General features: G+C 43.8%; 1 protein-coding gene across 1 annotated transcript in view; it reads right to left on the reverse strand.

Annotated features, from left to right (window-relative positions):
* Positions 1–12,793, reverse strand: part of KIF5C (kinesin family member 5C) — a 152,893-nt gene that overhangs the window by 70,347 nt on the left and 69,753 nt on the right. The window contains exons 5-10 of the mRNA XM_032856096.1: positions 11,365–11,413; positions 11,048–11,103; positions 10,278–10,365; positions 4,572–4,696; positions 1,835–1,939; positions 1,321–1,469 (exon numbers count right to left, since the gene is read on the reverse strand). Of these exons, the coding sequence (XP_032711987.1) occupies positions 1,321–1,469; positions 1,835–1,939; positions 4,572–4,696; positions 10,278–10,365; positions 11,048–11,103; positions 11,365–11,413 (572 nt within the window). The remainder of the gene's footprint in view (positions 1–1,320; positions 1,470–1,834; positions 1,940–4,571; positions 4,697–10,277; positions 10,366–11,047; positions 11,104–11,364; positions 11,414–12,793) is intronic.

A 12,793-nucleotide genomic window follows, 5' to 3' on the forward strand; every position in this document is an offset into this window, starting at 1 on the left:
TTTTTTAAAGAGAAGTTTCCTCCATAAATGCATTTGGTGCTAGTTTGCTCAAACATGTCTTCAGAGAAAAATGTTAAAGCTTAAGATGAAGAAACCAGGAGAGACAGGACAGGCAAGATGATCACCACAGTATTCCGTGTTTCCCATAAGCAGGTGCTGGTTTATAGGTATCCCATGACCCTTGTAGGAGTTATCCTCCTGCAATCCATGCACCTAAGCATTTGACTACTCAAGGAAGCGATCTGAGAAGTAAAGGACCCAAACCCAATTTAAAAGATATTAGTTCTACAACATTTCAATGTAATTATTATTTATTTAGACATCCCACAGGTGCCATGACTGCATAATTCTATGTTCTGCTGTGGGCTCAGGAAATAACTGGGGTTTAATGCAGTTTAAACAAGCCCTAACAATTCTCCATGCGGCATGACCACCCCGATTCATCCTTTCTCTAGGCATCTTAAACTATTTCTCAGGTATGACCACACAACACACTCCCGGGGGAAGGTAGGGGGAGCGCTGTGTGCATCCATTTACAAATAAGCCAGGTGAAGCCTACAGGGAACTGGTGACTTGTCTGAAGACCGCACAACTGTTCAGAATTGAAGGGCATGGCAGCACTGGAACCTACATGCTGAACGGGCACCGAGGGTTCATGGCTGAAGGAGACGGGCTCTGGGCAGCAGAGTGGGCTGGGCAAGAGAGGCAGGAAGGCCCACACTAACCCACACACACGAGTGTTGTCTCAGGATTACCACACTGTCCTGCCGTCCACCTGTGAGTTCTCAGAGATCCAGACATTTGAGAAGGTGGGAGGATGGCTGCCACCATGCCGTGACCTCTCCTCAGTATCCATGGTGTGCCTCCCACTCCCAAGTTTGTATGAGAATTTCCTTCACCCCCTTTTATATTCATGCAATCACTCCATATTCATCCAAGCGACTCTGTAATGGATCCCAAATATTGGAATTAAAGGTAGCTATCAGTCTTGAGCTACACACACTTGAAATCCTGTGAACCCGAAAATAAGATTTAACTCCGTGAAGAACAAAAGCAACACTCCACTGAATTACCAGCAGTCACATCTGTAATACATTCACAAGCACTTCTTTAAAAATATCATACCCCTGACTGGCATATACCTGCAGATTCTTTTAAAACATAATTATTCTTTTGGCCTCAGTCAGCGATGCCTCAAGTTTACAGGCAACACCTGCTAGGTGCAATTTCCTAACAGACTGCTTGCCACTCCCTCCACTTCCTCGCTGACACTAACCCTCACCACTCACTCAGAGCACTGGAGTGAGAGACCACACCCACCTTTGCCCAAACATCAGTGTTGACTTGGTCTCAGCCTCATTGAAGACAGAGGGAGAACAGCAAATAACAATGGTGGTTCTACAGTTCCCACCCAGAGAGTCCTGAAGAATCCGAGTCATCTTGCTGTCCCGGTATGGCACGTGTGTTTTCTATTTAGGGAAAAAAAAAAAAGTATTCGCTATTATAGCCATTGTCCATTCACAAAGAAAACACAAGCAAGTTAGCAAAGGGGACACTGGACCTAGAAACATGTGTAAAACAATTTGTTAACCAGTCTTTGGATTTGGCCAAAGTTTAGAGTGCCCAGTCTGGGGCCTGGGGAAATTAGCATCACCATTCACACATTTTAATGGACTAGATCTCCCAGCAAGTAGGATGTCTACAGCCAGGATTCCCTCTGTTCCTTTCCAAAGAAAAACAAACTAATCTCTGGGATATGTGGCAAAGAGAGTACACAGACCCAAAAAGCGACTTCTCATAATATCATTCAACAGATGGGGATAGGATCACTTACTGTCCCTTCTGCCAAGGCCGAGATCACGTTTCCAAGAGCAGACAAAGATTTATTGATATTTTTAGCTTCATCGAGAACAGCTCCCTCGGCACCAGTCTTGCTGACCTACCAGAGAGAAGAGAAAGCAGTGAGCTGCGCAGGGCAGCAAAAGCACAGAGCAGAAAATTCCAATTCACAGGAGGGCACAGGGCTGGGGATTGAGGGAGGCCGATGTGAATCCTCCTGGAACGCAAGACAAAATAAAAGTAAGTAAGAATCATGTTGATCAAACCTTCCCTTGTGCCTAAGGCTGGGGATTTGTTCTGTCTTGTTGTCATTTTCCTCTCAATTAGGTTTTAGGGGAATGGCTGAAATGCCTCTAGTGGTAGAGAGGCAGATGCTTCCCTGGGGGACATCCATCGAGGGAAACCAGGCTCCAAGAGTGCTGTCACCACCAGAAAGGCTGGGGCCCTGCACGCCTGAGCCACAGTCTCCTCACCAGAGGGAGCCCAGGGGGAAGCATGACACAAAAACACCATCCTGGCCACAATGAATGGACATACTGGGCAAGTGTACATTATAAGCTCCAACTTCAGGCAAAGACAAGAGGTGGTGGGAGGTTGTCCCTGCCTGACTGACTCTGTTCCCTGACTTACTGACTCCAATAGCAAGGAGAAAGGGAATGACCGTCCAAAAGGAAACATACTCGGGGGCATCAAAGTCAAGAAAGTGTATGTTACGTGGTAGACTTGTCTTTTCTCTTCTGCAGCCAGAGGGACCACATACAGTCCCTCCTCTGCTGCGTTATTCCTGGCAATTTCCTACTGACAGCGTCTGCTCTAGGTAGAGAGCAGTTTACAGATCCTTGGGAGAGAGGCAAACCCACGTGCTCCCTGGCTCGGCTAGTCGGCCAAGCAAGGCAGGAGGAGCAGTTTCTCTTGGAAGAGAGGAAAGCAGGGAAGGGATCGCAAACTGTGCAAAGACCGCCAGCCACAAGGGATAGAAACGAACACGCGTCCAGGGGGCAGTGTTTTCAAACACTAGAGATACTCCTCTCTCTGAGAACTGTGTGTGTATAGACACCACTGCTGACAGAGAAATAATACAGCTGCTGGGCCCCCAGCGACAGCCTATTCACACAGCGTGCTTTAAGGTGCTTTCACATCGGAGCACCTTAACTCCATGAAATATACAAGACAGGGACAATTGCCTTCCATTTACAGACATGGAAACTTTGAGCTCCAGAAAGGTCCACCAGCAGCCCAAGGCAAGAACGCCATGTAGGGGAGCTGGAGATTAAAGCCCGGAGTTCGTTCTAGTAGATCACAGTGACACATTCATGTGGACACGTCTAGGGCAAAGGAGTACAGATGTGAGCTAAAGAAACAAGGTACAGTACCACAACTGTAAAGTGCCTATATCCTAAGCAATAACCACGACACTGTGCAGAGGACAGGCCTGCACACTCGACCGCCAGCACCAAGCTGTTTCCAGCAGCACACAGGCCCAAGTGCTCCTCTCTGTGCTTGAAAGGGAAAGAGAGCAAACTCAGAAGCACAAAGGGGCCACTACGCTCTTTCCCCAGACCCACATAGCTGTTGTGGCAGCAAGGCGAGGCCTGGTTGCCAATGTCCAGGCGAGAACTGAATAATGCTGCTCTGTCTTCCCATTCTGGTGCGTGTCTGTTTAATTACAGTTATAAACTTGCACCCATAAAATGTTAGATACCCAGCCAGATCATTTTTCCAGGAACATCCTGGAACATGACTCTGCTCATGGCTTTACAGATGTGTACAGGAGAACATTTCAAGTAGCCATTACTTACGCAGATGTTAGTGGCCATAACTTGGTGTATCACAACTGTGCGGTGGAGAACAGTAAGTGGGGATCAATTACAGAGTCTAGGAGACTGGCCGAGCCTCAGGGCTGGCCTCTGGGGCCAGTCAGCACAGTGTCAGCGATGACAGAGGCCACGTGATATTGTGTACAGGGACTTGCTCTGTGAGGTCACCGGAGGGGAGCAGTGCCCCCAGAAAGGGTGTGGCAGCAGGAAGCTCCGGCAGTGCTATGGAGGTGAGGCTGGGAGGGGGCAGCTAGGAGGTTCTTTGCTTTAGAGTATGGCCTCAGCCAGTGCCTAGGAAAGCATGGGACAGATGCCAAAAGAGAGCCCCGACAAAACCAGAGAAGGGGCAGGGCTTTTGACCTGTTTACTGGCCTACTGGCCTCCTGGCCTGAAGGAAGGGAGTCTGCCCACAGGAAGCCCTGTCAGACCACACCCACCACAGACAGAAGCAGAGAACCCAGGGACAGCCCCAGATTCCAGATCTTCTGTCAGCAAACAAACGTGTGGGGACAGGACAGTTATAGTCCAATGGCAAAGTCTGTTTCTGCCTATTTAAATCTGGTGTAACATGCGGATCTTCCCCTTCAGCAAACGGACACATCCCTCCCCCATTTACACAACAGCCTCTACCAGGCTAAGCACACACCAGCACTTGCCTAATGTCCTCATCAGGGCCTATTAAGCATAAATCCGAGTTGGCATTCAAAGCACCTCCTGTGTCGTGAATAGGGGACTTCAGGACCAGAAAAGAGAGCAGAAAAATGAAGGTGAAATTTAATATTATCTTGGCACAATACCAGAAACTTTAAAAGCTCTTTAAAACCAGGGAATGGAAAGAGTATAAAAATTATACCATTGCACGCTGAAGCAAATAATAGGGAAAATTATAGATAATACAAATAAGGAACCAATTACCTTTTCGCTCCCAGCCAAATCAACTAGATAAAGCTTCCCACTGAGCTTTTTTTCCGTCTCTACATTCTCTTGTTTAATATTAATCAGGAAGATACTGTGACTTCTAGAGCTGTGTTCATTCATGTCTGAAAAGGAAAATAGTTTACTGTTCTGCAAAGAATAATAAGTTTAGGTAGCAAGCCTCTCATCTAAAAACCACAACAAATCATTCTCAATATACCTCCACTTTTTAAAGTAAGTCCAGCCAATTTTAAAAAGTATCTGAGACCACGGTTTCTTTTAAAAAAAGACAACGAGAGATTTAAAGTATCTTCACATGGCAAAGAAATTAAGAATCTTAGTGGATGGTTCAAGATAACAGATTCTCTAGCTTTGCCTGAAGCCCCCATGTTTTGGAACATCTCATTCCAGCCGGATACTTGGCCTCACAGAGCTCACACCTGGGGTGCCTGGGTGCCTTGGTCGGTTAATTATCTGCCTTCAGCTCAGGTCATGAGCTAAGGGTCCTAGGAATCTAGCCCTGTGTCGGGCTTCCTGCTCTGAGGGGAGTCTGCTTCTCTTTCACCCTCTGTCAACCCCCTGCTTGTGCTCTCTCGCTCGTGCTCTCTCCCTCAAATAAATAAAATCTTAAAAAAAAAAAAAAAAAAAGAAAGAAAGAAAGAAAGAAAAGAAAAGAACAAAGAGCTCACAGCTTCCTTCCCCCTCACCTTCAGTCTCTCAGGCTTCATCTTTATGATTAGAACCCAGTGTATTCCGTATTCGTCATATGTGCAAGTCTTGCCTTATCCATAATATCACAAGCTTTCTTAAGGAAGGATTATGACCTTAAGATTTAAAACTTTTTTTTCCTTAAATACAGTTCTATAACCCATACTAGGCACACAAAAGATCTCAAAGATTAAATATGCTTCATCAGTACCAAGTACTAGAAATAGAAATCTTTTTGGACCCTGGTCTCTGTTAACTAGGCAGGGAGAGATCTCAGTGATGGTCTCCTTCAACCCCTACTAGCAATCATTTCTTAAAACCAACTTTCGAGGCACCCTTGTTCAAGATGGCTGAAGACTAACGCTGGACCTCCAGATCATGAGTTGGGGTGCAGGACTCAAAGAGGAATATCTTCATACTTTATCTACATACTTATCCAGTATGTAGAAAACAACAAGAATGTAGACAAAGATTGATTCCAACTAGAGTCCAACAAGGAAGGGCCTCAGAGTTTTGGAAAATGCTGGTATATCCATGATCTCCTCAACTATGAGTCTGACATGATGTTTGACATTCCTATCACATAACCCAGATATGTAATTTCTGGAGCAATATTCTATTGCTCCAGAAATTACAGCCCCTGAACTCAATGAAAAAACAGCAAAGATATACATGGGAGGCAAAATGTGCCTGACCAATCACTTTAAGCCTTTGTGGGCCAGGACTGTGCCCACGTTTGGACTAGCTCATCTCATGGCTCTGGGGCTGTGTCCATGGCTGGTAGTGGAAGTCCCCCATGTGATTCAGAAAGGTGTGATCTGGTGCGAAGAGAAATGCAACCAGTGAAGGATCAAGCCACTAAGGCAAGACAGAAGGACTTTTGATAGACTAGGTTCCTATTCTCTGTGCATCACTCTCACTCACCCAACTTCTTCCCCTCATACCCTTCCCCCATAATTGTTACTAAGTAGCTGCATCAGGCATTTCTGAAAAAAATAAACAACAGTATTGCTACTGAATTTCTAAGACCACAGAGCGAGGGGAAAGACTGGGGCTTTGGAAAACCAAAAGGCAATTTATATCTCTTCCTTTCCCCCAGGTGGAGCAGTGTGAGATCCAGGAAGGATAGGAGGTGCTGAAAGTGGGCACATAGTCTTTTTGGTTTCTGGAGGTAACTTGTGAATAAAGGCTGCTTCCTCTGGCGGCCCGCCAAAAAATCTTTCCAGGATATATGGGGGAAAAAGTTAAAGATTACACAAAAATTATGTTGGAATTAATAAATGAATTCAGCAAAAGTTGCAGGATACAAAAGCAATATGTAAAAATCAGTTGCATTTCTATATACTAACAATATACAATCTGAAATGAAAATAATTCCATTTAAAATTTTGACAAAAAGAGGTACACCTGACTGGCTCAGTCTGTTAAACATTCGACTCTTGATTTTAGCTCAGGCCATGATCTCAAGGTCATAAGACTGAGCCCGGCGTCAGGGTCTACCACTGCTTGGGATTCTCTCTCTGGCCCCACCCTAACGCACTCTCTCCCTTTTTCTCTAAAATAAATAAATGAAATAAAATATCAACAAAAAGAGTAAGGAAGATACTTAGGAACAGATTTAAGCAAGGAAATAAATCTATGTTAAAAACTACAAAATGAGGGGTGCCTAGCTGGCTCAGTCAGTAGAATATGCGACTCTTGATCTTGAGGTTAAAAGTTCAAGCCCCACGTTGGGTGTAGAGATTATTTAAAAACAAATAAAATCTTCTAAAAATTTTAAAAAGAATAAAAACTACAAAATGTAAGAAGACACCTCTATGTGGGAAGACATTCCTTGTCTATGGATCAGAAGACTTCACATCGTGAAAATGTCAATACTACCAAAAGTGATCTAGAGATTTAATGCAATCTGTATCAAGATCCTCATTGTGTTTTTTGCAGGAATAGGAAAGTCCATTTTAAATTCCTATGGAATCTCAAGGAGCTCTGAACAGCCAAAACAAAATCTTGAAAAAGAACACTGGAGATCTCACACTTACTGATTTCAAAACTTACCATAAAGCCATAATAATCAGACAGTGTGGCATTGGCATAAAGGCAAACACAGAGATGGACCAATGAGAGCCCAGAAATAAACCCTCACGTAAAAATGGTAAAATAATGTTCAACAAGAGTATCAAGACCATTTGACGGGAAAACAACAGTCTCTTTACTAAGCTGAAAACTGTATATCTACATGCACAAAACATGAAGCTAGACTCTCACCTAGGCCATATACTAACTCAAAAACAATCAAAAACCTAAATGTAAAAGCTAAAACAATAAAACCTAGAAGAAAACATAGGGGACAACTTCACAACACTGGATTTGGCAATGATTTCTTGGAAATAATACCCAAACCACAAGTGACAACAGTAAAAAACAGATATATTGGACTTGATCAAAATTTAAAACTTTTACTCATGAAAGGACAGCACCAACAGAATGAAAAGGCAACCCACAAAATGAGAGAAAATAAATATTCACAAATCGTATATCTGATAAGGAACTGAGATCCAGAATATACAAAGAACTTCTATAAATCAACAAGAAAAAAAAAACCCAATTATAAAATGAGCAAAGGACCTAAACAGACATTTCTTCAAAGACAATGTACAAATGGCCAATACGCATATGAAAAAAATGCCAGATATCACTGGTCATTAGTGAAATGCAAATTGAAACCACAGTGACATAACACTTCACACCCATTAGATTAGTATGGCTGTTAAAAATAGAAACTAAGCAGCATTGGCAAGCATGTAGAGAAAATTGAAACTCACATACTCTTGTTGGCAAGAATGTTAAATGGTACGCAACTACAACGTTAAACTATGTTAAACAATGTGGTAGTTCCCAAAAAAATTAAAAGTAGGTTGACATATGATCCAGAAATTCTGCTTCTGTATATATACGCAAAAGAACTGGAAACAGAAATTTCAACATCCATGTTCACAGCAGCAGTATTCGCAATAGCCAGAAGGTGGAAGCAACGTAAGTATCCATATGTCTATATGTGGGTGAAAGAACAATGTAGCATATACCTACAATAGAATATTATTCAGCATTTTAAAAAGGAAATTCCGACACATGCTACAACACGGATGAACCCTGAAGACATTATGCTACATGAAATAAGCCAGTCACAAGAGGACTTCTATCATTCCACTTATATGAGGTACCTAGACTTATCCAGTTTGTTGGGACACAAAGTGGTAAACCAGTTACCAGGGGTTGGGAGGAGGAAGTATGGGGAGGTATTGTTCAATGGGCATGGGGTTTAGCTTTGGGATGATTAAATTCTGGAAATGGACAGTGATAATGATTGCACAACACTGTGAATGGAATTAATGCCAGTGAACTCTACCTTTAAAAATGGTTAAAATGGTAAGTTCTATGTTATGTGTAATTTTAAAACCACCTTACCAGAATGATAAGAAAAATAATTAATGTTCTACACCTACAGTTCTGAACCAAGGGCCAAGATGGATTGTCAAGTATGCTGTGAATAATTTAAGACTAAAAATAGCTTAAGAAATCAAATAAATAACTTCTTTTTTTGTGAGATTTTATTTATTTATTTGACAGAAAAAAAAGTGAGATCAAAATTAGGCAGAGCAGCAGGCAGAGGGAAAGGGGGAAGCAGACTCCCTGCTCAGCAGGGAGCCCGATTCGGGGCTCGATCCCAGGACTCTGAGATCATGACCTGAGCCGAAGGCGGAGGCTTAACCCACTGAGCCACCCAGGCGCCCCTCAAACAAATAACTTCTTTATAAACGAGATGCTATTACTATGAGAATATCAGCCTTATGTGGAAGCAGAAGAGAAAGACATGGAATTTAACCTATGCTGTATACATGTCTAGGCTCACCTATAAAATCTGCCACACATGTGAATATCATCTGATAGGATGCTGGGGTAGAGGAAAGGTCGAGAATTACAGTATTGGATGACAGAATCACAGAGCCTTCAGTAGAAGAGACTTAGAGAGGCTAGACCAGTCAACCAACCAATGCTTCCATCTCTTGTATGCCACACAGGGAACCCGGCCCCTCCAGGTAGCAGGCTTTCCTGGGGGCAGCTCTCGGGAGCAGGGAGCTCTCATGGTCAGTCAAAACCTGCCTCTTGGTAGCTTCAACAATCCTGGGTGGCCTACCTATGTGGTTCATACAAAGCAAACCGACTTTATGCATATCAGCACCGTGAACATGTTAAGAAATATTTTACACTGTTCCTATGTCCTCCTCAGAGTTTTTCTTTCTTCCAAGCTAGAAATCCCTAGCTCTTCCTATGAACTCATTCTGACTTGTTCATATTCCTCAGAAGGAGACAGACAGCCCAACGACGGGGGGCCAGAGCTGCTGCCGTTCTAAGAACATCAGACCCACTTCCTGGAGATGCGTGTGCACGCCAAGGAAGGAACCGCAAGGTCAACACGCCGGCCTGCATGTGTTTGTTACTAACACAGCAAAGGAAGGTTTTCAATGAGGCTCCAGGCTCCACTTTCTGAGCTCCTTGTTCTTTTCCTTGTTTACAGAGGGCAGAAATCTAAAGAGGTTTCCTTCCACACATATGGCTACCATATAAAATTTGTTGGCTTGCATTTTCTTTAACCTGAATAATAATGTGGTTAAAATCCATTTAGAAGCTGGCTTTTAGTCCCCTTTCCTTGGCTGATTGTTGGTGGTTTCCTGATGGTTTCCCCCAGGGTCCAGAGGGAGGGGGCTACCAAGGCCCATCGAGCCTCACCTAGCATTCCCGAGAGCTTGCTGCATGGCAGAAGGCATGCCTCCCTCAACCTGCTGAGACACTCTGGTACTGCACACTCCCGGGTGCTTGTGTGCTTGCTTCCGGGCCACTGCATTATAATGCCTTCCCTGGCATTATTTCCTAGTGGTCCCAAGGAAATACACTTGTATCCCAAGTGACAGGGTTTGAGAAAACACCACCCACACTTACTTGTGACAGCCACATGTCGGTTTGCTTTGCCTTCATCTATCACATCCATGACCTCCTCTGGGCTTGACACAAACCGCTCGGTACACCCCTGGAAGAAAGTCAGATCGGGTTCACCATTAGAAACTGGAAAGCAACTCTATTTGAAGACAGCTAAACGTTCTCCCATTTTTCCTCAAGAGGTGCAGGATAAGAGAAAGGCTGCCATGTGGATCCAACAGCTCTTCCTCCTTGCTTATGGCTTGAGTTCTACATCAAAGAGGAGTCTGCTAAAACCCTAAGAAACCCAGAAGTAAACCAGAAAAGAAATGTCCCCTTTTTCCTAGATGTTTAAGTACCTGTGCATACTCAACAGCAGTAGAAACAGAAAATAAAGAAAATCAGGGACAGAAAAAGAAATGGATGAAATTTTGCTTTGCTTTTCATGTGAGCCACCAACTTTAATTAGTCACTTTGAAGTTCTAGGCATAATGCTATGATAGGCTTCCTCTCCCTGCGAAGTATACACAATTATCTCCACTATCAAAGCCTCTTTACATGTGAATAATAAATATCTGTTCACTTCTCCACTTCTTACTCATGTGATTAGACCTCTGTGACACATTCACACACAGATAGGACTGAAGAAATTAAATGTCTATTTTTTATCCAGATGAATATTAAATATAAAGAACATGATGAAACACCTACATACACTCCAAAACAATATTCTGGGCATATTTTGTAACAGTGCTGGGAGAGAAGTCAATGGCATCATCAAGTTTTCCTCATACCTTTACGTACGGGACTCTGTTTTTATCTTCATGAACTGCCAAGTTCGTCTTGGATACTGAAAATAAGGATGACATAAGGCAGAGGAGAAAAGAAAAGTTAAAGATTCTGTACTGGAGGAAAAAGAGAAATTGTTACCAAAGATACACAAATCTAATAATCTCTTTAAGCCTTGGTTGAGAATAAGCAGATAGCATAAAGGTAATAAAACATCTCTATAAATTTTCATTAATTCCTTAAGCAGAAGAGCTACGAATCACTTCAACCTCCCTGGACCTTGTTAAGGAACAAATAGAGGACAAACATTCAGGTTACTCACCATCGAGTAAGTCCCTGATTTTATCCAAGTAGATCTCAAAATAGGAAACCTAGTTAAAAACAAATTGAGTTTGAAACAGAAATGCCATGCTGTATTTGAAGAATGTCATTATTAGAACTCATAAAAGCCTTTGTCATGCACAGCTAAGAAGAGCAGGAAGGGGGGGGCAGAAAGCTGGATTCGGAGGCCTGCAGCACAGCCCCAGTCGACTCTCTGTGCTCTCCTGTATCCTGCTATGTCAGCCTGCTCTGAGGGCCCCTGCCCAGGGTGGACCCCGCCCCGCAGTACAGTGGGTCTTGTGGTCTGTGGTCTTGATTCAAGGGCTCCTTACACCGTGCCCTAGACAACCACTTACAGATGGACTCTACCCTTCACCTTGATGAGCACCAAGCAAACTTCTAGGTAGGACAAAGCCTAGAACAGAAAACGTTCTTGGCGAGTAATTGTTGAAATCAGTTGGCATCTCCTCATGCAGGATGTTGACCCCCTTACCAGACCAGGTCCAAAACATTCACATGAAGGAAGTGGGGACGGGGATACGGCTGCTGATGGTGGCCAGCTTTGGGGAGGCCAGGAAGGGTTGGAACAAAATGGGATTTAATGAGAGACAGACTCGACTGGGAGAGGGAAAGGAAGCCTTCTAATCGGGTATTCTCAGAGCCCAGTCCCAGCCCCACCTGCAACAGCATCACCCACAGCCTTTGTTGAAACTGCAAAGGTGTGAACCCAACTGCAGAACTCCTAATCAGAATCTCCAGGAACTAAGGAATTGGCTTCCAAATTCTCTAGGTGGTTCTTATACTACCTGACACCTGAGAACAACTCTAACTAGACATGTGACCGTGGAAATTTAATTCACATATAACTAGGACTATAGGCCTCCGTTTTCCCATCTGTCAAATGAAGCCATTGGACTTAATGATGTCAAAAATTCTCTCTAGGATTCTGCACTCTGTCTACACTTGCCTTCCACCTCCCAGATCAACTTTCTTTCTCTCATGTTCATGGGGTTTTTTTGAAACCTAAACAAAGGAATCGACAAACAAGCTGTTAAGAAAAGAAGTTGAAAAAAACAATTGTAAAGCTGGGGTGTAACTCAACAGGTGAAAGTTCACCCCTGCATCCCAGCCTCACCCCTGCATCCCAGCCTCACCCCTGCATCTTGGCTCTGGACCTCTGGTCAGGGGCAGTGAAACCTCCCCAACCCAGCACTAGTCCTCACCCCTCAGCCCAGTTCATTACTTAGTCTGTGTCCTGGAGCCTCCTGACTTCCCAGTTTCTCTGGGATCTGGGGTCTTGGCTTCAAACACTGGAATGTGTCGCTGGGCATCCTCTCCAAGTTGCCCGTCTGCCTAACAACCTGATCTTGCCAGATTATCTGTCAAACTCCCCAGTCACCAAGTGGCGTGCCTCATAGACCGACCTAGCT

The sequence above is a fragment of the Lontra canadensis genome, unplaced genomic scaffold (assembly GCF_010015895.1).
Source record: "Lontra canadensis isolate GAN:19392208 unplaced genomic scaffold, GSC_riverotter_1.0 scaffold11, whole genome shotgun sequence".
In the NCBI taxonomy this organism is placed as follows: domain Eukaryota; kingdom Metazoa; phylum Chordata; class Mammalia; order Carnivora; family Mustelidae; genus Lontra; species Lontra canadensis.